Source organism: Vipera berus (assembly GCF_964194415.1).
Source record: "Vipera berus genome assembly, chromosome: 4".
NCBI classification, from domain to species: Eukaryota; Metazoa; Chordata; class Lepidosauria; order Squamata; family Viperidae; genus Vipera; species Vipera berus.
The window spans coordinates 91,966,338-91,992,844 of record NC_138206.1 but is presented as its reverse complement, the minus strand read 5'-3'; the positions used below and the strand labels follow the sequence as shown (position 1 = coordinate 91,992,844).

The 26,507-nt window shown below is 43.4% G+C and overlaps 1 protein-coding gene across 1 annotated transcript; it reads left to right on the top strand.

Moving 5' to 3' along the window:
* Positions 1 to 3,031: 3,031 nt before the first annotated feature.
* On the top strand, positions 3,032 to 19,683 carry CFAP97D2 (CFAP97 domain containing 2; the record flags this gene model as incomplete). Its single annotated transcript, XM_081327774.1, has 5 exons — positions 3,032 to 3,124; positions 8,534 to 8,614; positions 9,311 to 9,429; positions 11,387 to 11,579; positions 19,528 to 19,683. 5 exons carry the CDS (start codon positions 3,032 to 3,034, stop codon positions 19,681 to 19,683), a joined length of 642 nt encoding a protein of 213 aa, XP_081183900.1.
* Between the last annotated feature and the right edge of the window lie 6,824 nt (positions 19,684 to 26,507).

Below are 26,507 nucleotides of genomic sequence, written 5' to 3'. Positions count from 1 at the left end.
CAGCTATGGAATGTTATTACCTAGGATAGGAAAGCTCTAATGTAAGATGCTGTTCTAAATATACTGTACTGTATATATTTCTTGGCTATTCATCACATTAAATCCAGCATTAATGTTCTGAGAAACGAGAGAAAGAGCAAAGAGAAAAAACAAAACATCAGCCTTAGCATTCTTGACAGGCATTTAATCTCTTCCTATAAAGCATTCTCATTCCACCAGACAGATGCAATAAATAAACTGAAGACAGATGGCCAGGAATGCCATCCTGTGCTACAGGCCAGACCTAAAACAGAATAGAAATATCCCTGCAGTGTGTGGGGAGAAGAGGAGGAGGAGGCAGAACTTGGCAAGTTAAGAAAATGATTGACTAGAGGCAAAACTGAAAAGGAATCTGGTCCCAATCTAGAAATTCAGAATTTAATAATTAAGGTAATGGCTGAAGTGTCAGATTAGGCCTGAAATAGTAAATATAACATCAACCTGATAGTAAAAACATTTACATCAAGCTAGACTTCTGCTGTTTTACCATGAATCCATGCTAGTACTTATAGCTAGGTTTTACATATTATTCATATTTTAATATGTAAATCTCATAACCATTTGGGTCTACAGAACATTTTAAGCTATACCCTGTTTTAAAACCACAATGGTTGGTTTGTTATGTACAACATAGCTAAACTACATAATGACTTAATACAACATGGGGACCCTGTTCTGTGTCTCTGTAGAGCTGTCAAAATAGGAATCACTAGTTCTCAGGCTAAAGAGGACTTTTTGGTAAACATACTGCATTTGCTCATGCTCAAAGAAACCTCTAACTATCGATTAATTCAGAAAAGTGGGAAGAATAAGCCATCAGTTTATATTCAGAGCACAGATATATAGAGGCTCTGAAAACTTTGTTCTACACAAAGCAACCACTGTTATTGCTTCTTTCTGATCTGCAATATTTTAACTTACCTGAGTCATGTCAAAGAACTTTCTCAGTAGTCGGGTACTGAGTAAATGGTTAAGACTATGGGAAGTTACTGTATGATTTACCACAAGCCCTAATGTGAAGTCTCCTGCTCTTAGCCTAAAATACCTCAAAGAGCTGCTGCAGATAAAGCAAGAGTAACAAGAAAATTATATACAACTTCTTAGAAAGAGGAATTAATAATATTCAATATATTTAAATATCAGATACTTGCCTGTCCCAATACTGACAGATATGTTTTCTGAAAAATGCCCAATTAGGTTTTACTTGAGGGCATAGGACAGTGGTGGCCAACCTATGGCATGCGTGCCAGAGGGGGCACTTGGAGCCCTCTCTGTGGGCACGCACGCCTCACTCTTTGGCTAAGTTTTCATAGGAAATAGCCATTTCTCAAGCCCCTTCCTAGCCAAATCAAGTCTCCAGAGTGAGCGCACTGTTTTCAGCTTTGAGTTATATCAAATCTGACACCAGAAACAGACTAACAGAAGACCTGAGTGCTGCATGTGTTGCTCTCAAACTTACAAAGTATACGCCAAGGTTAGACAAATTATCAGCAAGCATACAACAGCAAAAATCACATGTATTGTTCAAAAGCATGGCAAATGCAAACTTTTAACTTTCAGTAAAAAGTTGTATCATTGAAAGCTTTGTTATTGTGTTTTTCTTTTAAGACAAAAGATGTTAACGTATGAGGTTTTTTTTTTAAACTAAAAACTCAGTATTCAGATTAAATTGCTGTGTTGGCACTTTGCAATAAATAAGTGGATTTGGGGTTGCAGTTTGGGCACTCGGTTTCTAAAAGGTTTGCCATCACTGGCATAGGGATTTCAATTACCATTTCAGTTACAGTAATCCCAACTTACTCAAATATATGTAGTTGTTTTTAGTATATCAGGAAAATGAACTGGCTATTTTTCAGTGAACAAGTTATCGTTTTTTAGCTTTAAGCATGAAGCTTTTTTTCTTTCTGAAATGGTAAAGACCAGCAGCAGCTGCAAGACTAAACAATCTGGTTTACATTTTCAAAGATATATTAATGTATGCACTTAGGTGAGTAGTTTCCAGATATTATTATGGCAAGAATTGCATATATATTGTAACAGAAAACTAATGTGTTTCTTCTGGGTACTTAGTTTTCATAATTATTTGAAATAAGCTGGATTAATACTCAACAGCTTCAAGCTCTCTGGACTCTAATATAAATAAGAGGTGATTTAAAGGTAAATGTACAGTAAAGACAAACGTTTCTGGTTCTAACATCAATAGTTCCGGACTGAGACCATTTTCACGCAGAACATGAAGAAATCTGATATAAATTGTTTTAGAAAATAAACAACCCCTTTACAGTGCTATACCATTACATAGTTTACATTACTATTTGTTTTCCTTCTGTACAATCATGTCTGATTCTTGGTGACTGCCTGGACAAGTCCCTGCAGTTTTGTTGTCAAGGTTTTTCAGAATTGGTTTGCCATTTCCTGCTTTCTGGGAAAACAAAATGGTCCAAGGTCATCTAGCTGGTTTTGTGCCTAAGGTGGGACTAAAACTCATAGTTTCCCGGTTTCTAGCCTGATGTTTCTAGCCTTAACCACTACATCAACCTAGCTCTCACTTACATTACTATACAGATGTGTTAATAGAAACATATAATTATATACATTTGTATCTGATTATATGATAAAGACTAAGAAGTTAAAGAGTTTTATTTGTGCAAACCCATATTTGTCTACAGTGTTACCAAATGTATTATCTGATTTGCTCCTGTTCCTTAATTTTGGACTGCTAAGCAAGATCGCAGAAATATAATCATTCCACTGATCAACATAATCTAAGAGATTGTTTGGAATCTTTGCACTTATCTGTCATTTCCCCCAGTTAATGTTTAAAATGCTACCACCACCTATTCAATTTTTGCTACACTGATGCCATGACAACTCTCACATGACCTGCTGCAAACACACCACTGTTGTTAGAGCTTTGCTCAAGAAGGTTCCAGCTGATGACTCATACTTCTTGAAGGACTCCAGATTTAGATATATTTTAGGTTGTTTTAAGATGCATCGTGCCTACCAGCCAATTCTGCCATGTGGCAATAAATACCTTCAGCAGAAGTGGGACAAAGCTACTTATGAAGAGCATAAGAAAAAGGTAATCATAACTTTCTGATAAATAAAGCCCTATGCACAAAGACAAACTTGTTAGAAGGAAATACCTTTGTGGTCTACCAAGGATAGATCTGTTAGCCATCTCTGACCTTCCTATTTATAGGTATTCACTGTATGCTGTTCCTACTTCACATTTTAAATCAAATACAATTTCAGTACTCAGAATTTAGGCATAAAACCCCTTCCAACTTTTTTTTTACCCAAAGTAAAAATGTTATATTTCCCAAAGTTATGGGTACTTGTTATATTAGTTTTTTGGACATAGTTATTAATTTCCATGATGAAATAGCATTAAAGTGATTATCAATGGTATTTATTAATGGACTTTTTCTGCCATGATACCCTCCAAGAAATACAGCATTACATGTCCATAATGGGGGAAAATACATACCGTATGTCACATCACTATCCTTTTACAAATAGTCTAATGCAAAAAATCATCAGTGCTGAAAAGATACAGAATTTTACTATAGATTTTACATTAGTAGCATTATTACAATTAGTATAAACATTTCTAAAGTGCCAATGTAATTTGATGTTTAAAATTAACATAATAGGAAATGTATCCTTGAATTTCAATTCAAAGATGTCCTTGATTTTCCATCTTTCTTAAGATGAAAAATAATCCATTGATATTGATTTCCTTTATTTTTGAAGCTTACAAGTACTAGTAATCATACCATTGGAATAGGTGGCTTATAGAAAATTTAACATTTACGGAAGTACTGTACAGTCTTTTTTCCTGGCAAGTGAGCACATTTACAAATAAGCACTGGAGATCACTTATTTCAGGTGTCACATTGGGGACCACAGGCTTAGAGAAAATTCATAATCAATGATCTTCTGATCGTTGATCTTCTGATAAATGTGCTTTTTCATGACACTACACTGTAATTCATCTTGATTCTACAACATTTAACTATTTGTTTCTTAAGACTGATTACAGTTCTACTTTAGTATTATTCTGTTCTTATTTAGACCTTAAACCTTTTAAGGCAAATGGTAAATAGGCATCCTATAAATATAATGTTTTGGAAGAGCAAATGTAAAAACTTGCTTTATGTCCATAATGAGCTACAAGGTAGAAAATGGTTATAGAGGACACAAAGGAACTAAGAGGGATAAATACTGTAGGTGCTAGATGGGGGCATGTAATAAAGAGTGACCATTATAAATAGAAAAGACTGGGAAATAGAGTAGGCTAGAAATGCGATGATGATGATGATGATGATGATGATGATGATGATGATGATGATGATGATGGAGAAATTTCATGTATCTAGATGCAGCGAACACCTCAATTCAAACTCATTAAGGTTGCAATCCTAGGAGTAAATTAAGAGTTACTAAACATGTAAACATTGTTTGTGGTGGCACAGTGGTTAGAATGCAGTATTGAAGGCTAATTCTTCCAACTGCCAGCTGTTCGATTCTCACTAGCTCAAGGTTGATTCAGCCTTCCCCCTTCTGAGATTATAAAATGACGACCCAGATTGTTGGGGGCAACATGCTGACTCTGTAAACCACTTAGAGAGGGTTGTAAAGCATTGTGAAGTGGAATATAAGTCTAAGTGTTAATACTAGTGCTATAACGCAGGGCTTTTCAACCAGTGGTACGCGTACCACTGGTGGTATGTCAGCACCTGGCAGGTGATACATGTACAACGGGTTGAAAAGCACAGTAAAAAAAAGTGCAAAAAAAGTGTAAAACTGGATAAGGTGAAGCAGCAGCAGCACTGCATAGGCTTGTGGGAAAATCAGCTGGAGTTGCATGAACTGTTGCCTGGGTTCTGCTAAGAGCCCAGGATCAGCGTGCACAGCTCCAGCTGATCGGCGGTGGCCTCGGGGGTTGCAAGCAGCCGCATGCAGTCTTCGGGCAGAGATTCAGCTGGAGCTGCGTGAGGTGTTGCCTGGGTTCTGCTGTGAGCCCATGATCAGCATGCGCACCTACTGCTGATCGATGGTGGCCTTGAAGCTATGTGAGGTATTGCCTGCGTTCTTCTGAGAGCCCAGGATTGGCGTGCGCAGCTACAGCTGATTAGCAGCGGCCTCAGGGGTGGCAGGCAGCTGCACGCAGTCTTTGGGCAGAGATTCAGCTGGAGCTGAGTAAGGTGTTCCCTGGGTTCTGCTGAGAGCCCAGGATCAGTGCATGCAGCTACAACTGATCGGCACTTCAAGCGCATCTGGAAGAGGAAAAGAAGAGGGGGCAGAGAGAGAGGAGAGGCTATAAAAGGAGCAGGTTTTGGCAGGAGAGGAAGATAAAAAAAGAATGGGGGGAAAGAGAGAGGGATGGCAAAAGAGAGACGGAGACACGCAGCCTTGAGGAGAGCAGTCAGCTGGAGTTGCACCAAAGAGAAAAAGGGGGAGGAGAGAAGAGAGGATATAAAAGGGGAAAGAGAGGAGAGGATATAAAAGGGGGAGAAAAGATGATATAAAAGGGGGAGAGAAGAGAGGATAAAAAAGAAAGGGGAGAGGAGAGATATAAAAGATGGGGGGGAAGAAGAGAGGATATAAAGGGGGAGAGAAGAGAAGACATACCGTATTTTCTGGCGTATAAGACGACTGGGCGTATAAGACGACCCCCTACTTTTCCTGTTAAATTATAGGGTTTGGGCTATAAGACTACCCCACTGCATACAAAGTCTGCTAGGATCGGGTGGGTCAGCTCTCCCTCCCTCCCTGCCTGCCCAGCTCTCCCTGTCTCCAAGATGCAATTTTTTTAAAAAAAAAATCCCATTTATATCCCGCCCTTCTCCGAAGACTCAGGGCAGCTTACAATCTAAAGCACAAATCAATGTGCTTAGTAACGTACAAAGTACACTTCCGGCATACAGAGCCTGCCTGCGCTTCTTTAACCTCCACATGCTTCCGACTCTTGACAACTTCAGCGTTGTAAACCTTGCTGCTGTTAGTATCCTGGGTGACTCTTCTCCAAACCCCCTCTACCCCAACCCAGGTGAAAACGCTAACATGCTCCCAGTGTGTGCCTATCGCTCTCCAACCAACTGCCCCCCCCATCTGTATCTGGCTCCAGCGGGCTCCTCCACACGTCTCAGGGCCGCCCTCCAGCAGTCCCCGGCTCCGGTCCATCTGACACCAACGGAAAACAGCCGGCCCTTGCCTCCAGCGCGCAGGCTATAGCATGCAGTCCCAGCACAGGTCCGTCGGCAGGCAAGAGAACAGCTAGCATGTTTTGTAGTGCCCAGGCTCCCTGTATGGCAAGGCAGACTGGGCTGTCCTCCTGAGTGCCTGTGGGGTCCTCAGCAAAGCCCTGTGATGCAGGCGCGTGCAAACATCGTGAAGCAGCTGATAGTCGGGCTTGCTGATTACGAGCGACCTCCTCCCTTGTTTGTCGGAGCGCTGGGTCATGGAGTGAGCCGTGTGCAGTGGGGGAGTGAGTAGGTGAAGCAGGGCTTGTTTTTGGAACGAGACCCCCTGCATAGTGTCGGGCCCGCAGGGCTCGACAACAGACAGCAATTTTGTGATTCTCTCCCTCTTCCTCCCCCCCTATCAATGAGCTGCCGAGGTTGCCTGCGTGTGTGTATGTGTGGAGGGGTGTTGCCTCTGGTTTTTCCTGTAATATCGGACAATAAAACCACCCCTAACCCTAACACCCGGCGTATAAGACGACCCCCGACTTTTGAGAAGGTTTTCATGGGTTAAAAAGTTGTCTTATACGCCGGAAAATACGGTACAAGAAGGATGGGAGAGAAAGGATATAAAAGAAGGGGGAAAGAGAGGATATAAAGGGGGGAGAGAAGAGAGGATAGAAGGGGGAGAGGAGGAGATATAAAAGGAGGAGGGGTGAGAAATTTGTTAAATGTGTTTTGCCTCATTTTATCACTCCAGTTGTTAAATTAGCAAAACTGTTGTTAAGTGAAATTGGCTTCCCCACTGACTTTGCTTGTCAAAAGGTTACAAAAGGGGGTCACATGACCCTGGGATACTGTGACTTGTCTGAATGTAAATCACATGATCCTGGGGATGCTGCAATGGTCATAAGTGTGAAAAATGGTCATAAGTCACTTTTTTCAGTGACATTGTAACTTTGAACAGTCACTAAGCGAACTGTTGTAAGTCAAGGACTACCTGTACTTTATCACTTTTTTACTGTTTTTTTAGTCATCAAGTTTTTGACACCTTGCTAGGCGACTGGTGGTACTTGAATATTGCCATATCCTAAAAGTGATACAATCTGTGAAAAACTTGAAAAGCCCTGCTATAATGTAAAGAGCTGTGTTAGTTATATGTCACTATTCTGAAACATTTTTCTGTGGGAAAATTTTGCAGAAATAATGAATAAATGTATGAATAAATGAATATGTAATTTATCTGGGAGTAAAGTACAGAGAATTGTAAAAAGATACGTACAGGGTTAGTGTTACTGTATGCTATGTTATATTATATTACTATATTATGTTCAAAGTCTTTGCGATGTTTCAATGCAAGTAGTCCTCACTTAACAACTATAATTGGAACCAGAATTTCTGTCCCTAAGCAATCTGTTTTGTGACTTTATTGTTTAGCAATGGCAACTGCCATCATCAAACAAGGATTGCATGTTGTTAAGTAAGGACCTTCTTGTGACTTCCTGTCTGCCTCCAAAAAGCACAATCAATAGGAAAAAAAGCAGGGTTCTGGGTACTTGCAAGCAAGCGGTGGGTGGATAAATGGCTGCAGTGGTGCAGTGTGAGCGTGGACAGGTGGAGGCTGACTGCTGCCAGGTGTGGGAGACTGTGACTGCTGTGGCACAGCAGAAGCATGAATGGGAAGGGGGGCTATTATGTGGGTGTACCAATGGCTGCAGCAGCACCACATAAGTGCTGCTAGTTGAGGGGTGGTTGCTGATAGGCGAAGACGGGGATGGAGCTACAGGCAGATGCACATTATGGAGCCCCAGCATCTTGTACTACATAATCAGACTCCTCAAGAGAAAACGTGGAGCAGGAGCAACTTACAGGACTGAATTTCCATGCCTGCTTCCCCATTGACTTTGCTTGTGGAAAGCTGGCCATGTGATGATGGTGGGATGCTGCAACCCACTTGACACATACATGCCTGGGTCATTATTATCACATGACCACAGGGTGCTGGAATGGCCAGAACTTTAACGGTGAGTCCTAAATACCATTTGTTCAGTGCTATTGTAACTTTGGTCACTGAACAGGTGGTCATTAAGCGAGGAATATCTGTAATCCTGTCACCACTGTTAGAATTCTAACTGCAATAGAGAGAGAAAAAGCCGATAAATAATTGTTGACTAGTAAGAACCATAGTACTTCAGGTATAAAGTTTCAGAATTTAAACATCAAGCTAAAAGTAAGAACCTTATTGATTCATTCATTCCAAGTGAAAATTAAATACAAAAAAGGATTTTTTAAACCTGCTGTAGATCCTGAGAGCCAAGCCTGTGGTAGATACTTCTGCTCCTCCAACATATGGACATCTTCATTTGAAATTAAGAAAACTTAAGGTACGTTGCGATTTATACTTTGCTGTAGCAATAACAGAGACTAGAGGGTTTAAAAAATCATGAGGAACACTATTATAACAAAAACATTTATGGATTACAATCAAAATATCTTTTTATTCTGTGTCTTTTTTTAATTTTTGTATTTAGATGTCAGCCTTGCAAGATCTCAGTCAGACAAGAAACACATCCAGGAGTACTAGCTGTATCTTCAATGCAAGGTTACATTAATACAATCTTGCAAGATTGAAAGTTCTTCCATCTCTCACTTTTATTCTCCTGAAAACTAGAAAGGTCCCTATGCAGACACTTTTGTAACTTTTGTCCAAAATTATTGGTAGTAAATGCAAAGAAAATTAAAAAAAAATGCTTTCTTGGCACAATCTAAAACTGATCTGTGGAATTTAGTTCCATAAAATGTGGTCACTTGGCCACTGGTTATAAAGCTTTAAAATATAATAGCAGCAGAACAGCAAGTTATTACTATAAAAAGCTTTACTCTCCCAAAGCTTATTGTTGGCCACATTCTTGAGAATTTTCTGTGTTACCAAAGCCCAATATAAAGTGGTTTTTTTTCCAGAAAGAACAACCCCCTGTATTTATGTGCTATAGGTAGCATTAATGGGGAAGGGGACAGAAAAATATTAATTGGAAATAAGAACATGATCTATTAAAAATATTCTTTTTTAATGCCTAAAGCTTGATAAGGACCGTTTGTCTACAATAGAACGAGATAACCATTTGTTATTAAAGAAGATATCTTACATCATGAAGACTGAAGGAAGAGTAGATAATAAAAATGAATATAAAAGCAAAAGGTAATGTTTGGAGTAAAAATGATGAACAATTATCTAGTTGCAATACCTGTATATTATTCTACCTAAGCCAGGGGTAGGCAACCTCGGCTCTTTTATGACTCATGGACTTCAACTTCCAGAATTCCTGAGCCAGCTGGCTCAGGAATTCTGGGAGTTGAAGTCCATGAGTCATAAAAGAGCCGAGGTTGCCTACCCCTGACCTAAGCCCTTCTCCCTTCCGGCTCTGTCCTCCCCGTGGTCCATGGTTACAGGAAATGTATACTTTCTGAAAAATGTTATACAGCTTACAAAGTTAAGAGATAAAACAGCAATCAGCTCTAAAAGAAACATCTTACATTTTCCCAGATTTGACTTCTAATTTCTGCTGCAGCAATTGTTATAACAGTGTAAAAAATGTGTTAGTGGTTATATCATTTACTTGAGATGTAGAGGACTATTGGTTTGAAGCCCAGCAGTACCTTTAAAAAAACAATATTTTATTTGCCTGAGCTACAACTTGCATCATTTCATCATTTTTGTTGAAGAAGGGTTTCATCCCAGCTTCCAAGTAGCTTAAATGAATAAGCATTGCAGATGTTAGGAAACTGCCAGCCTGGCTGGTAGGAGAGGTCAAGCAAGGAATTTGCCTTGAGTCCTTGTGCAGCTACAAGAGGCATAAGCCTGCTCTCCTCCCCACCTCCCCTAGATCCATGAAACCTTATCTGCTTGTTCCTGAGGAAGGCAAAGAATCTGGGGAGATTCTTGTAATATATGTAGAAGTCAATAAAGTTGCTGACTTAAGCTTTTCACAAGTGGTTGCTTCTGCTTCACAGCAGAGGACTTATTACTCCACTTATTTGGTGCCAGGGGAAAAAAAAGAGAAAGCTTCAGCATTTCACTGGTGCACCTGTGGATTAATAAAAAAGCCCAGGAAAAAGAAAGGATAGTTCAGGGAAAAAAGCCTAAGTTTTAAACTGGTAACTTTCTGAGTACTGTATTATAACCCCTATGCTATTGAAATACTACTGCTAGTGTAACAGTACTATACTTATAGATTAGGAATATTAGCGAGCTAAACCAGGGAAAAAATCAAGAAAGACATTCTAATCTTAAAGCTGATTGCTATGTACTGTATAGGAGCACAATGGCTCAGTGGTTAAAGCTGCTGAGCTTGTCAGCTAGAACAGCCCAGGTTTGAGACCTGAGTGCTGTATGGCAGGATGAGCTCCTGTTACTTGCCCCAGCTCCTGCCCACTTAGCATTTCAAAAGCATGCAAATGCGAGTAGGTATCACTTCAGTGGGAAGATAACAGCACTCCTTGTGCCTCAGCACATAGTCATGCTGGCCATATGGCCATAAGAAGGCCACGAAACAGAGATGAGCACCACTCCTACAGTCAGATATGACCGGACATGGGAAATCTTTACCTTTATGTACTGTATGCATGTATACGCATTTTAATCTTGTAACTCTGCACACTTCATTAATTTTTTGAAAAAGTATATATAAGTAATAAAAATAAGAACTATTTAGGTGATAATTACCAGCCTAATTAAGGGGATACTTTCATGCTATATACTTAACTAGATCGGTTAAAATTCATTATATTAAAAACTGGGAAGGTTCCTGATGAGTAGTTCAGTTCAATAGCCCAAGAAAAAGCTTTAATTTTTTTTTTGGGGGGGGGGGTGGTGGTTTTTCAGCTCTTGCCAATTTGCAGTATTTTAGATGCTTTACATTAGAACTTCAATTAGTTATAATGGAAGATAAGAAGTAGCGTGAGCTACAGCAATATAACAGTAATAGAAGACAGCCATGATTTCAGTTTAAGTTCTTGACAATTAAGTGAAGGTGCTTAGTACAGAGCAGTAAGAAGAAATGATATTTATTTAGCATTTTGAAGATAGGACAGAATGCCTTTCACTTTTAATGCTTGAATGATTAATTTATTGCCCAGAGCTCCCCTCCCACTTTTAGTTTAAACAGAGAAAAACAAGAGCAAGAATTTTTCAGAATAAACCAAGAAAATTGTGCCATTCTGGAAAGAATTGCAAAGTGTAAATCTTGCTACAGTATGCAGAAATGGAGTGAAGATTGGCGAAAAAATAAAAACTACATAAGCAGTATTACAAGATATCCTCAAAGCTTGTGCGAGTTGCACGTTAAAAAGGTAATTACTGCTGTTAATTATATACATACTGCACAGTTCTGTTGGTCTGTATCTCTAAGTCTTCTGTTGCTAAGCTGTACCTCTTGCAGTATTTAGGGCAGGAAAACTTGTGCTAATGAAATATATATATATATTTACTTACTTACTTACTTATTTTTCAGTATCTGCCATTAACAAATTGAATAACATTTGCTAAATCCATGCTTAGTTCAGGTAGTTAGTGGACTGTAATGGCAACTCACTTTGTTTATAAGAGATGGATTTAGAAAGTTTTATGAAACATATATTAAAGTATGAATAAGTGGGATATAGAAAGCTGCTAAATGAAATGAATTTAGTCTATATAATTACTATTAAATATCAGTGCAATGGTATCGTGAAAAATTCAATTAAGAGAATTCAATGTACAAAGCATATAACCAGGGATTACACTGGAATGGATTTCATGGGGAAGCCCTTAATCTCTGAATGACGGGATTTTTGGAGCTGGAGGAAGAAACGGATCTTCTCTGTGCTGTGGGATCTAAGAAGTACTCAGATTAATTTTTCCTGCCTGCAGCATTGATAGACCAATTGTGAATATGTATATTTCAACTACCTCTCCTTTTATTTTAATAATAATAAAAATGGAAGTTACCTATCAGATGCTTAGTTTCATATATACACACAGACACATACATATAATACATAGGCACAAATTTGTCTCATTTGTAGATTTCTTATTTTTTAAGTTTGGATCTTCTTTCAAAGATCAAGGCAACATGCATGTTCTTCTTGAATTTGCCCTTTCAGGCTAGAGTCAGGCCTTTCTGTGCCCTCCTTTGCCCTTCAACTGCCAAACGGTTTTTCTATCTGCTTGGTCTTAGGATTTTAGGCTGCACTGTTCTGTACCAGCCTACTACCAGCCCTGCAGAAAGGGCAGGGACAACCCCTTTACAAACGGCAAGAGGCTGGAACTAAGCCTGCCAAATTTATTAACATAAAACAGAGCAAAACAAGACACGAACCATGAAACAGGAGCTATTCAAACGGTTGCCTTCAGCAAACCAGCCCTCCCACGCATTCCCCTTTTAAACAGTTCAGGGCGTGGCTTCTCTCTCCCTCCTTCCGAGGTGCCCCATTGTCTTCCTCTGTTTACTCCTGATTGACTGCCTCCTGCGTTGGGCGTCCTTGAACAGGGCCAGCTGTGGGTCATCTTCATCCACGCTGTCAGGCTCACACAGCTGGGTCTGTGTCGTAACCAGATGGGAGGGGCCTGGCTGAGGGCTCTCATCAGCAAGCTCTCCAACACCCTCAGCAACCTCTCCAACACCCCCCCTCCTCCTCCTCTGAATCGTCCGACCCAACTGCCGAACCCACAGGCTGACCCTGAATCACAACATGCACATCTTTTCTGTCTTCTCCTTTCTACAATCTGTAAAGGATAATTTTATGTTTTCTAACTCACTAAATGCTGGCAGAGTAGAAACTTTGTGTGGAATGAAATGAAAATGAGGCAGACATTCCTGCTAGAGAAGAGAATGGGGTGGGTGCTTTCTAAAGCATGAGAAAGAACACCATAGGAGAAAAGAAGTAAAGTACCAAATGAGAAAAAAGGGAAGGCATTTTGGTTACATGGGACCAATGAACAAACAATCCTTTCAGTATTGGCCATATTTTGTACAGTATGCATATGAAAATAACTGTTACTTCACAATATTATTTTTGGTAATTCATAGGTAATTATTGATCCTTTTGAGCCTCTCATTAAGGAAACATTTCAAATCAGTTCAAACTGATAGGCATGGTGTCAAGGTCTGGAATGAATCCACTAACTGGTCATGTAAAGCTCCGTACATAGACACCTGCACATGCATACGTTTTAGTGTGCTTAAGAGTATAGGACCCCAGTTTTCAAATAGAAAAATCAATTAATATTTTTAATAAAATATTGCCTTTTTTTCTTTCTGTCCAAAATAACATACCACTAGCACTGAAATTATGCAATCCACTTGCTTTTCCCATCCTTCTAAGGTCAGATTTTATGTACCCAAGTAATACCTAAAATCCTGGTCTGCTTTAACGATCAACAGAAGCAATTCTTAGATGTTGGAAACATGGAAAGGCATTTTCCTTCAAAAGGATTTTAAGTCTTTTATCTTCATGCAACAAATAGCTTGAAGGAATAAATTTGAAGTTGCAATGCTTTCTCTGCTTCACATTAATCCAAAATCTCAAAACATTTCTAAAGCACACATTCCATGAGTCAAGGGACTGAAACTTTTGCAAGAAAGGAGAGATAATAATGTAAGTAATTCCCATACCTGAGAATACCAATACATTCAGTTGAATTGTAATTCAATTAAAATAAATTAAAGAGCATTGGGACAAGGTCTCAACAAGTCTGAGCAACCAGAAAAGGACCAATATTGTCAAATCTTGCAACTGTTATAGTTGTTGTGATTCAGGGTCAGCCTGTGGGTTCGGCAGTTGGGTCGGACGACTCAGAGGAGGAGGAGGGGGTGTTGAAGAGCTTGCTGACAGGATTGAACAGCTTGATGAGAGCCCCCAGCCAGGCCCCTCTCATCTGGTCACGACGCAGACCCAGCTGTGTGAGCCTGACAGCGTGGATGAAGATGACCCACAGTTGGCCCTGTTCAAGGATGCCCAACGCAGGAGGCAGTCAATCAGGAGTAAACAGAGGAAGGCAATGGGGCTCCTCGGAAGGAGGCAGAGAGAAGCCACGCCCTGAACTGTATTTAAGGGGGAATGTGTGGGAGGGCTGGTTTGCTGAAGGCAACCGCTTGAAAAGCTCCTGTTTCTTGGTTCGTGTCTTGTTCTATTTGTTTTTGTAGCAATAAATTTGGCAGGCGTAATTCCAGCCTCTTGCCTTCTTGTAAAAGGGGTTGTCCCTGTCTTTTCTGCAGGGCCGGTAGCAGGCTGGTACAGAACAGTTTGCCTTCAGCCTCCCACCCCTTACTAATATTATGGAGCAGCTACGTGCTGAGAATGCCCAGCTCACCCAGCAACTCACTTTGCTGGCAGCTCAGGTGGCTCAACTGCAAGCTCAGGTCCATGCTGCACCCCCACCATCACCCCCACCCAGGAGAAAATGCCAAGTTGCAATGCCGGATAAATTTACTGGCAATCCAGAACTGTTTCCTGCTTTCCTGGGACAATGCCAGCTCTTTATCAGCGTGAGAGCAGCTGATTTCGCCACTGACCGGGATAAGGTGGGGTTTGTGTTAAGCCTTCTTTCGGGTGATGCAGCTCGTTGGGGCACGCCTCTGCTGGCTCAACCTAGTCCATTGTTGGACAACTTTGTGGGGTTTTGTGATCATATGCATCTGATGTATGAGGACCCTATAAAGATGCAGACTGCTACTCGATTCCTGAAAGCTCTGAGGCAGGGTCAACGCCCCCTACAGGGCTATATCAGCGATTTTCGGCTGCTTAGCCAGGATTCCGCCTGGAATGAGGCTGCGCTCGTGGATGCCTTCCAGGATGGATTGTCGGAGGAGATGTTGGATGAGCTGGCCCGTGTGGATATTCCCTCAGACCTGAATGGGCTGATCCATGTCTGCCTGCAGATCGATGCTCGGTTGCAGCAGCGAACGAGTCGCCGTGCCACCCCACAGACCCTGTTGTGCATGAGCCCCCAGTTCAAAGGGAGGAGCCAATGGAGCTGGGTGCCGCCAGGTCTCGTCTATCGGTGACTGAAATGAACAGACGACGATCGGAGGGGTTGTGTTTTTACTGCGGGGACCCTGGACATTTGGCTGCTTTTTGCCCAAAGAAGCGACAGCGGGCATCAGTGACCAAGTCTGCCCCGAGAAAGTCCCCTACTCTTCTCTTGGGAAACGCCCCGAGCCCGATCTAGACGGTGTGATAGATCGGGCGTCCCACAACAACACTGAGCGACGTCTTTTCGATGCTGCCTGTAGACCTCCACGGCATCTGATATTGGAGGCACGTCTGATCCTTCCTGGCAAGCCAGAGGGGATTCCAGTCCATGCCTTAATTGACTCTGGGGCCACTACAAATTTTATGGACTCAGCATTTGTGGCCAAATGGGCTGTTCCCCAATGCCCGGTGGATCCGCCCATGTTAGTGGAGACTATCGATGGTCGAGTGCTCCTGTCTGGGCCAATTACGGCCGCCATGCAACCATTATGTATGGCCATCAGTTCCCATGTGGAGGCCATCCAGTTCTATATCACCTCAGATCTGCATTTCCCCGTGGTCTTGGGACTGGCGTGGCTCCGGGCGCATGACCCACAGATCTATTGATCACAGAACTTGATCACCTTCCCAAGCTTGCAGTGCGTGGACCACTCCCGCCATATCTGTGCCGGCCAGGTGGAGGGTTCCCCAGGGGTTTCCTTGCCTCCTGAACTGTCCGACTTTGCTGATGTGTTCAGCGAGGCAGAGGCGGATCAATTACCCCCGCACAGGCTCTATGACTGCCCCATTGATTTAGTCCCTGATGCGCCTCTCCCAGTGGGGCGTTTGTACTCCATGTCGGACCCCGAGTTGGCTGCATTGCGGGACTTTCTGGAGAAGAATTTGGCTCGCGGTTTCATCCGGCCCTCGTCCTCGCCAGTGTCTGCACCCGTGCTCTTCGTCAAAAAGAAGTCGGGCGAATTGCGGCTTTGCTGCGATTAAAGGAAACTCAACGCCATCACGGTGCGCAATCGTTACCCACTGCCCCTCATCCCCGAGCTCTTGGACTGACTCTGGGAGGCTAAGATCTTCACGAAACTGGACCTGCGTGGAGCTTACAACCTCGTCAGGGTTCGGCCAGGTGATGAGTGGAAGACGGCGTTTGGTACTCGCTATGGACATTTTGAGTACACGGTGATGCCGTTTGGCCTGACCAACGCCCCCGCTGCGTTTCAGCATTTCATGAACGGGATTTGTTGGATCAGTTTGTCGTGATCTACTTGGATGACATCCTGATCTACTCCCCATCGCGTGAGGTGCACCATCAGCATCTCCATCAGGTCCTGCAGCGACTCCGAGAACATCGGCTGTTTGCCAAGTTGGAGAAGTGCCAGTTCTACCGGGTGACCATCGATTTCCTGGGTCACCGCATTTCTCCTGAGGGCATCGCCATGGAGCCGAGTAAGGTTGAGTCTTTGCAGAGTTGGCAACCCCCGCGTCGCGTGAAGGATGTTCAGCGACTTCTTGGGTTCGCCAACTATTACCGAACTTTCATCCCTGGGTTTGCTGCCTTGACAGCCCCCCTCACCCAGCTCCTGCAGAAGAAAACTCGGTTCCAGTGGAACGCTCCAGAACAACGGGCTTTCCAGACTTTGAAGGAAGCCTTCATGAAGGAGCCCATCTTGAAGCATCCTGACCCGCAACGGCCATTTGTCGTGGAGGCGGACGCCTCCGACATTGCCATTGGGGCGGTGTTACTCCAGGCAACGACGCCCAGCGGTACCCTCTTCCCTTGCGCGTACCATTCAAGAAAACTGAACCCTTCGGAGCGCAATTATACAATCTGGGAGAAGGAGCTGCTGGCCATCAAAGTGGCATTCGAGGCCTGGAGGCATCATCTGGAGGGAGCGCGGCATCAAATCGAGGTCCAGATGGACCATAAGAATTTGGAAAGCCTGCAGACCGCTCGGAATTTGAACCAACGCCAGATCCGGTGGTCTCTTTTCTTTGTGAGGTTCAACTTCCGAGTTCGGTACATACCTAGCAGGCACAATCAAAGAGCGGATGCTCTGTCCAGGAAGCCCGAATATTCCTGAGTGGAAGACAAACTTCTGCCCAGGACAGTGATCCCCGTCGAGTCTTTTGCTGAGGTGCGGGAGCCGGTTGATATACGGGCTCGGATCCGGGAGGCACAGCAGCAGGAGGTGTGGGTGGCTCAGCGGAAGGAGGAGGTGGGGCCAGATTCTCCTTGGACGGTCACGGATGGACTCTTGTATTATCGTGACCGGCTCTACGTTCCGGGAGGGCCACTCAGGGGACTCATCCTCAGCCAGTGTCACGATAACCGGCGGGGCATTTTGGCCTGTTCAAGACCCTGAAACTGGTCTCCTGTACCTTCTGGTGGCCCCGAGTCCGACACGATGTCCAGTCCTATGTCACTTCCTGCATCCCATGCAGGCAGGCCAAGTCAGCGACAGGGGCCCCGCCTGGATTACTGCAGCCCTTGCCGACACCCAAAAGACCCTGGGGGGCTGTGTCCATGGACTTTCTGATGGATTTACCCCCATCCTCTGGTTTTACGACAGTGTATGTGGTGGTGGACATGCTGACCAAGATGGCGCACTTCATCCCCTGTTGCGGCTTACCGTCAGCCCGCGCCACTAGTCGTATGTTCATTCAGCAGGTGTTTCAGCTGCACGGCCTCCCTGATAGAGTCGTCTCTGATAGGGGGGCCCAGTTTACAGCCTGCTTCTGGCAGGAGTTGATGCATGCGTTGGATATCAAGATTTGCCTCTCGTCCGTGCATCCTCCTCAAACTGACGGGGGAACCGAGAAGGTCATCGGTATCCTGGAACAATATCTGCGCTGCTACGTTAATCTGCAGCAAAACAATTGGGTGGACTATCTGGCCATAGCTGAGTTTGCATTTAACAATTCGCAGCACACCTCCACACAGATGACACCGTTCTTGGCCAATGTGGGATATCACCCCCGGTTTTTCCCCCTTTCTCCCGTGGACTCACCGGAGCCGGCAGCGAACGACTTCATGGCAGAGTTACAGGCGATCCATCGATTGGTGCGACGTCAGTTAGAGAAGGCCAAGGCCGATTACAAAAGGTTTGCTGATCGGTCAAGACAGGATACGCCTCCACTATCGGTGGGAGATCGGGTCTGGTTGTCTACCAGGAACCTACCGTCAACACGGCCAGTGAGAAAGTTAGATCACCGATATTTAGGACCGTTCCCAGTCGAGGCTGTCATCAATCCAGTCGCCTATCGCTTAACTCTGCCACGTTCCCTGCACGTGCACCCAGTCTTTCATCGGTCTCTGTTGGTCCCCGAGCAACCGGCCTGTCCACTCCGCCGAGCGGAACCTCCCCCATCAGGACCTCGTGATGGAGGCAGCACCCCCGAGTACGAGGTCGCCAGCATCAGGGATTCCCATTGGCTGAAAGGTTGTTTCCAGTACCTGATTGAATGGAAAGGTTACGGACCAGAGGACTTCACCTGGGAAGATGCGACCGCCGTTCATGCCCCTGCGTTGGTGACCGCTTTTCATGAACAATTTCCATCCCGACCGCATCCGGATCGGCAGACCCGGGGGAAGGGCCCTGCGGTGCGGGATAGTGTTGTGATTCAGGGTCAGCCTGTGGGTTCGGCAGTTGGGTCAAACGACTCAGAGGAGGAGGAGGAAGGGGGTGTTGAAGAGCTTGCTGAGGGGATTGGACAGCTTGATGAGAGCCCCCAGCCAGGCCCCTCTCATCTGGTCACGACGCAGACCCAGCTGTGTGAGCCTGACAGCGTGGATGAAGATGACCCACAGCTGGCCCTGTTCAAGGACGCCCGACGCAGGAGGCAGTCAATCAGGAGTAAACAGAGGAAGGCAATGGGGCTCCTCGGAAGGAGGCAGAGAGAAGCCACGCCCTGAACTGTATTTAAGGGGGTATGCGTGGGAGGGCTGGTTTGCTGAAGGCAACCGCTTGAAAAGCTTCTGTTTCTTGGTTCGTGTCTTGTTCTATTTGTTTTTGTAGCAATAAATTTGGCAGGCGTAATTCCAGCCTCTTGCCTTCTTGTAAAAGGGGTTGTCCCTGCCTTTTCTGCAGGGCCGGTAGCAGGCTGGTACAGAACAATAGTAATAGAATTTGTTATAGTAATAAATTTGTATTAAAATATTAAAGTTAACTGAGATAAAATATCTGAGTACTTAACTTGCAAAATTTGCAAAGATAGTTGAAAATCCATCTTTCTGTCTTAAGAAAATGAAGCTACATTTAACTACAATCGTTTATCATTTATCATCACACAGGGACAACATAAGAAAACGTATAAAAAAAGACTGAAAGATAACAAATTGAAAGTTGAACATCTGACAGATAAGCAAGAACAAGAAGTAGAAGTAATTCACCAAGACAAAGAACTGAGTGAAGATCGTCAAGGAGAAAATCCAATAGAAAAGGCTTAATTTCAATTCTTACATTCACAGTTCAGACAATGGACATTACATGCTTGAGTTCTTGATGTAATTACTGGGAAATTAGTATAGTTATAAATATTAGATATGTCTCATAGGTGAATAATGTTCACACCAGGTATTAAGTATGAACTTATTAGCAAGCTAATTAGGCTGGCCATCCTAAGCCTCTTTGAAAACTAAATTTCATTTACATTAATGATTATTAACTTACAAGAGCACTACTTAAGGCTGAATATTATGTATGTCATAGCCAGAACCTTCTTTTCTAAAACAAATGTCACAGTGTTAATGAAAACTAGAACAGGATGGATGGGATGGATGCATGGATGGACAGTTATTTAAGGCTGTGGTTAAAGTGCGTTAATAACAGAAATCTCTTGTGTAAATTGTACTCTTGGTATTCTATTAATTAAGCAATAGCTCATTAATAAAACAATTTTGATGCTCTGTAATATTTTTTCAGATTTTCTAGTGGCTTTTCTTTAAAAATATTCTGAATTATACTGTCAGAGCTATGGGATTCAGAAATGTGCCATTTTCTGTGCAACTGGCAATGCAATCCAATGCTTTACTTGTGTGAAATATGATTTTTTTAAAAACCTAAACTCGTGATAACTTCACAGGTATAGTACATCTATGTAGTTTTCTTGATAACAGTATAGAATTTTAACTTATAGCCCTGGAATTTTCAGAGGGTTTCTTATTTAAATATTAACTTCACCTTTTCAATATTGCCACCGCCATCTAGCTGGGCTCAGACGATTAAATACATATTGTATGCAATTAAACATACTGTATGTTTGTATGTTTATAGCATACTTTTTTGTTTTTTTCTGGTTAAATAAAATGAATGCAGATTTAATTACAAAGCAGAGTGTGTTTCAACTCTACAAATAATTCTGAATCTACCCCACAGAATAGTAATAAAACCATCATGTTATGATAATTTAAGAACTTCTAGGTTTTTAGGGCCTGCATCACTAATTGGCATTAAAACCTGGATTCTTTTACTACATTCAAGTAGGTGTCAACAAATATACATCAATGTACTGGTCATGTTCCTCTAAATACATTTCAGGAGTTTTAGAACTTTCCTTGTCTGATTTGTGCAACATGCATAGTGCATTTACATTAATACAATTGCAATAGTGTTTATTTATAAGTGCACATTGTAGACATTAGGCAAAATGAAATCTCATTACTTTTATACTTAAACGTATTTGATCATTGCCTAGGACAGGGGTCGGCAACCTGAAAAAGCAAAAGAGCCACTGGGAACCGGTTCCATCACACATAAAAAAAAGTGGGAGTCGCGTGCGTGCGTCCATGCATGCGCATGCACAAAAAATGTTTTGCGCATGCGCAAAATGTTTTGTTTCTTGCGCGTGCGCAGACGCACGCGCGCGGTTGCCACTTTTTTTATGTGTGATGGAACCGGTTGCGCGGCGGCGACAGCCCGTTTGCAGAGCTGACATTAATCTGGCACCCAGTCAAACGGTCACCTCCTTATTGTGATGCCATCTTTCAACCACCCGCATAAAATTTTCTGGCAAAGCTTCCGTAGTCTTAGAAATACAGGGAGAAAGAAAAGCAACACAGAGCGTGAGCCTTTTGGGTTTTTTTTACGAGAAAAGACCCTGTTGTTAAAGTGCTCTTTTCCCCACAACATAAAAGCCCAAACCTTACAAACTGGCAGCCCTCCTCCATTGCATCAGCTCTCCACACAGCCTAGTATTGTGCTGATTTAATTTAAAAAGTCCAGGAGAGTTCCGAGGAACTTGCTCCCCAACTTCGACGTTTTCCCATTTCGACAAAATGGCAGAACCCCACCCCTCTTCTTGGTGCCATTCGATGCTTTAATAACTACGAGAAAGGCAGAAATTTAGCACGATCAACCCTCAGGCAGTGCTGGCTGCCCCAGTATTTCTGCCTCCCACGCAGCAGAAAGAGCACAAGGGGCGAGACTGGGTGGAGGGGGGTGGCAGAGATACAACAAACCCTTGAAAGAAGCCCAATTCCCTTTTCCTTACCCGCCGCGATCGCGGCCTCGGTCACCGAAGCCTCGCATTCTCCCAAGCAGAAAAAGGGGACCTCTGTGCACGACTACGTGAAGGGTAGCGCTGAGAGGCCCAACCACGCCTACTCTGAACTTTCCTGCTGCTTTGTGGCTATAAAAAGAACTCCCAGCACTTAATTTTCCCAGCTAAACAGCCGACGGGTTTGGTTTTTCTGGAGCCTCTGAGAGCCGAGTCGCGTCAGGAACTGCTTGGCGCTCGTTAAAAAGCAAACCAGCCTTTCTTCTCTGGCCTCTTAAACGCAATGAAATACGGAAGTGCAAGTCCATAGCATTTCCGTTGCCGTCGCTTAGTTCAGTGCCACATTTTGAGTGGAAAAATTGCCCAGTTTCCTTAGAAACTGGCAAGTTATGTGTGCTCTGCAATATGTAGTTTAGTAACGGGCCACGGCAACTTTCCATTCGGAGAGGTCCACGCGCAGCTCCACCCGTTCGGAGAGGTGCGCGTGCACCTCCACCCGAACAGGCGGCGGCGCCACCCGTTTACAGAAATGCTGCCGCGGCCCGTTTGCAGAGCTACTGCCTTTGGAGGAAGGCGGCAGCTCTGCAAACGGGCCGCAGCAGCTTTCCCAACAAGCGGTGCCACTGCCCGTTCGGGCGGAGGTGCACACGCACCTATCCAAAGGTTTGGAGAGGTGCGCACGCACCTCTGCCCGTTCGGAGGTGCGCGCACACCTCTCGGAACGGGCAGTGGCACCGTCCGTTGGCTGCCGCCTTCCTCTGAAGGTGGCAGCCCTGCAAACAGGCCGCAGCAGCTTTCCCAACGAGCGGCGCCACTACCCGTTTGGGCGGAGGTGCGCGCGCCCGTTCGAAGAGGTGCGCGTGCACCACTGCCCGTTGGGGAAGGCGTTTAATTACTAAACTAGACAGGTTGCATCCAGACAGAGTGGCATCAGAAGCCTCTAGACCAAAACCCCTGAGGGGACTGCAAATGGGCGATTGGGTTTGGGCCAGAAACTATGGGCCAGGGAATTTATGGGTTCCTGGTCAAGTAACCAAGGCATCCATACCCCTATCTTATGAAGTGGGGTTGGAGGGAGGGCAACTGGTCAGAAGACACATCGACCAACTCAGGAAGAGGTTTCCAGAACTGTCACTAAGTGAGGACTGTGGCATAAGTCCCTCCCGTGGTCCTAAAACTGGTACCCAAGCCAGCCCACACCAGAACCACCAGGGTTTTCCCTTCTCAGTAGAAGTTGATTCCGAGGAAGAACCAGGAAGCTCGGAAGTGCAACATGGAACCCCTGACCAGGCAAGCCAGCCGAATCTCAGCAACCGCTGTGTCTACTCTGCAGAACAGACTGACTCTGGGGTGGGCCAACCTGGTGAGGCCAGCCAGAGTGTTTCAATCCCCCTGGACAATGGAGCACAAGGGGACATGGGACTACCCAGCCCACTGGGTAAGCTGGTAGACCACAAAGCAAGGGGAACTCCAAGGCGTTCCTCCAGGCCACACAAACCTCCGGCATATCTCACAGACTAAATTGTAAAATAAAATGATGTATAGTGTTGTGACAATTGTACCACTACCTACAGAAATTGGGGCATTTTGAAACTGCCTGTACTGTTTGTAAGCATGTTCATTGAGTCATTGTTTAATCTCATTGTAGTTCTTACTGCAATGGCAAGCCGTTTAGCCGTTGTTTAATCTTATTGTAGTCCGTACTACAATGGCACGTCTGTAAAGGTCGCTTAATGTCATTCTAGCCACCTTGAATTTATAAGCATTATTATTTATTATTTTGTTATTTTGTTATTATGGTTGTTGGGAGTGATTCATAAGTCTTGACTGTCGTCAAGCTTATTAAGGGGATTATAGCCTGATCTTAGGAGCGAGGGGTGTTATGTATAGGGCTTGTGGTACTACACCACGTGCGTTGCTGGAGAGACAGACAGGCCGTCTCCGGTCCTGTAATTGGTCAGCCCCAGGCGGCAAGTGCGGGTTCAATCCTATTGGCTGCTACCTTAGGGCTAGGCTATATATTGTGGGTGGGTGCGGCCCAAGCTAAAGTACAGTTCCAGCAAGAATAAAAGAATGAGTTTCCCTGTACTCAGCCTTGTGTCTTCATTCCTGCTCACCAGAGCCCACGACTTAACAGATATTTTACTTTCCAAACTGCTACTTTCTGTGTAGGAGTAGGTGGTTGCTTGTTTACAGTCATAGATTTATCTTTAGATAAAAATTAGAACGGTGTACTTGAAATCAATTTAACATGTACTAATATCATAAAAAGCAAACTTCATAAACTACCAGATTTCATTTTTGTCTGTGCCAAAATGTGTCTTACAACATTTTTAAAGCTACAAAAAACACAATCAGATCATAGTTTTAAAATATATAAAACCAATACAATTAAATTAACAAAATCCAAGATTTTTTAAAAATCTATATTCAGCATAACCACTGCACAATTTACTTCTATATCCCCACGACCAGTGGCACAGCCAAGTTTTTAAACCCTTAAAGCAGAGGGTTTAACGACCTTTCAGCCAACCTTTCTCAGTTGGTGGACCGGAAGGAAAGGGAAGCATTTTACACGCACATGCGCACAAACGGGACCGCGAGCATGCATGCAATGCAAATGTGGTGGGGCTAGTGGCTATGTGACACTCACTAGCCCTGCCCCATTTTCACGCTGCAAAGCTCCATTTTCACCCCATGGAGCCCCATTTTTGCGCGACAGAGCCTGACAGAGCCCCATTTTTGCCCCGTGGAGCCCCGTTTAGGCTGCATGGAGCCCTGTTTAGGCCGTGCAGTGCTCTGTTTAGGTCACACAGCCACAGCTCTAGTGCGAGTGGGGATGAATGCAGGCACATGTGTGCACTGGCCAGCCTGTCCCGTGGCCCGATGACCGGGAGGCCATGGCCCACTAGTGGGCCTCGGCCCGCAGGTTGGGGACTCCTGTCTTAAAGAAGGCAGGTAGAGTCTGGGCCAATCGAACTTCTGGAGGTATGGTATTCTACAAAGAGAACTAACCATTATAGGGAAGCAATAGATAACTCCCCCAGCTCCAAATCACATTGCCACTGCTCTGACAAAAAAATCAGGCATGGCATTAAATCACTAACGCCTGTTGGATCCTGGAAGAACTGGAACAGCCCATGCCTATCATGGTAGCCATGAATTTCTGAACTATTTCTTACCTCATTTCCATGGAAGTCAGACTGAAGTCCCCCAGGAACATAAGCCTAAAACACTCCATCACCAATCCGTTTATAGAGTCAAGGAGCACATACAGGGAGGTTGCTACACAACAAGGAAGCTACTACAATAATAAGAATCCCAACTGATCCCTATTCATGGTTTATTGAATAATCTACACAGCAGGCTGAAATCATAAACCATAGTTCTGGTTCACATAAGACACTAATACTAAACCAAACCGTATTAAGAATTAACATAAAGTTTGAAACAAGTTTTATATATAAGGAATAGAATGACTTTGGTTGTCTGATCCTGTGACCACCTCCACTTTCTAACTGTTCTTTCCTAAATTGTACTACTTGATTTTTAGCCTTCAGTAAAATTTAAATAAATTAAATGATCTATTTGTTATTTTTTTCTTAAAATACATGATTGCTAGTGATTATTTATATCTCTCCATTAGGTTACTTTGAGCTTGTTTGGTGGAAAAAAATTGGAAGACCAATTTAAATATCAATGAAAGCTAAACTACATTCAATGCTATTAAAGTGATGGCTAATTAGTAAACATAAATATAATGGTTTAAATATTTTTTTTGTAGTCTGTGGCAACAGTCCAATACTAGTCCTGTTCCATGCTCTATGTTCACCCTAAGCCATATTCACGGGGGAAAAATACTGCTGCACCTACAGCTAGTATAGATTTAGTTACAAACATGTAAACTCTCTTCACCAACATGCACTTCAAAATACCTCATCCAGTTTTGGGGAGACAGAGTGACTTGTAGGGAAGGGAATGGGAAAATAAAGAAAGCAGGGGAAAAGGCATAGATACCAGGAGGGTAGTGAAATGCATGAGGCTTTGGGAGACTAAACTGTGCTTGGGGTGGGGCAGTGGGGAATGAGAACATGCATATTCATCTACAGCCTCTGAGTGCCAGCAAGTGATGCATGTAGTTCTCTGAGCTAAAAATGTTACCCAGAAATGATTTATGATTTCTTGCCATGTTATAGCACCATCATGTGGTTATGTGGCTCCTTCATCAAAACAGACTGACTTCACTTTTTAGTACTATTCCTCCTATAATTAAAGTAATACTTCCAACTTTCATATCAGTATTTTTAGAAGGAATTACTATATAATTCCTCTATTACATATTGGGTTGTTTAGGAGTTCTTTAATTCTAGCTATTTTAATCCATGCTAACTGATCAATTATAAACTGTATCAACATTTTATTTGCACATAATATATGTTCCATACGTTTATAAGAAAATTGGAAAGAAAAACACTTCCCATCATTACTGAACATTGGGTATGAAAGCACTAGTTGGTGGCAAGTAGCATTTCAATTTCTGGTCATCCACAGCTAGAAATAACAATTCAGTACCCAATCCAATGTAATACTGTTGTTTCAATTATTCAATAATTCTGTGGATAAGAGATGTAATTAAGGTTTTGGACATGGCCTGACGTGACCCAGATTCAAGTCCATCTTCAGCCACAGAAGTTTACTGAGTTGCCTTGGGTAATCACACTGTACCTTACAGGCAGAAAATGGGTCTAGATGAAAGGTAGAGTGTAAATTTAATAC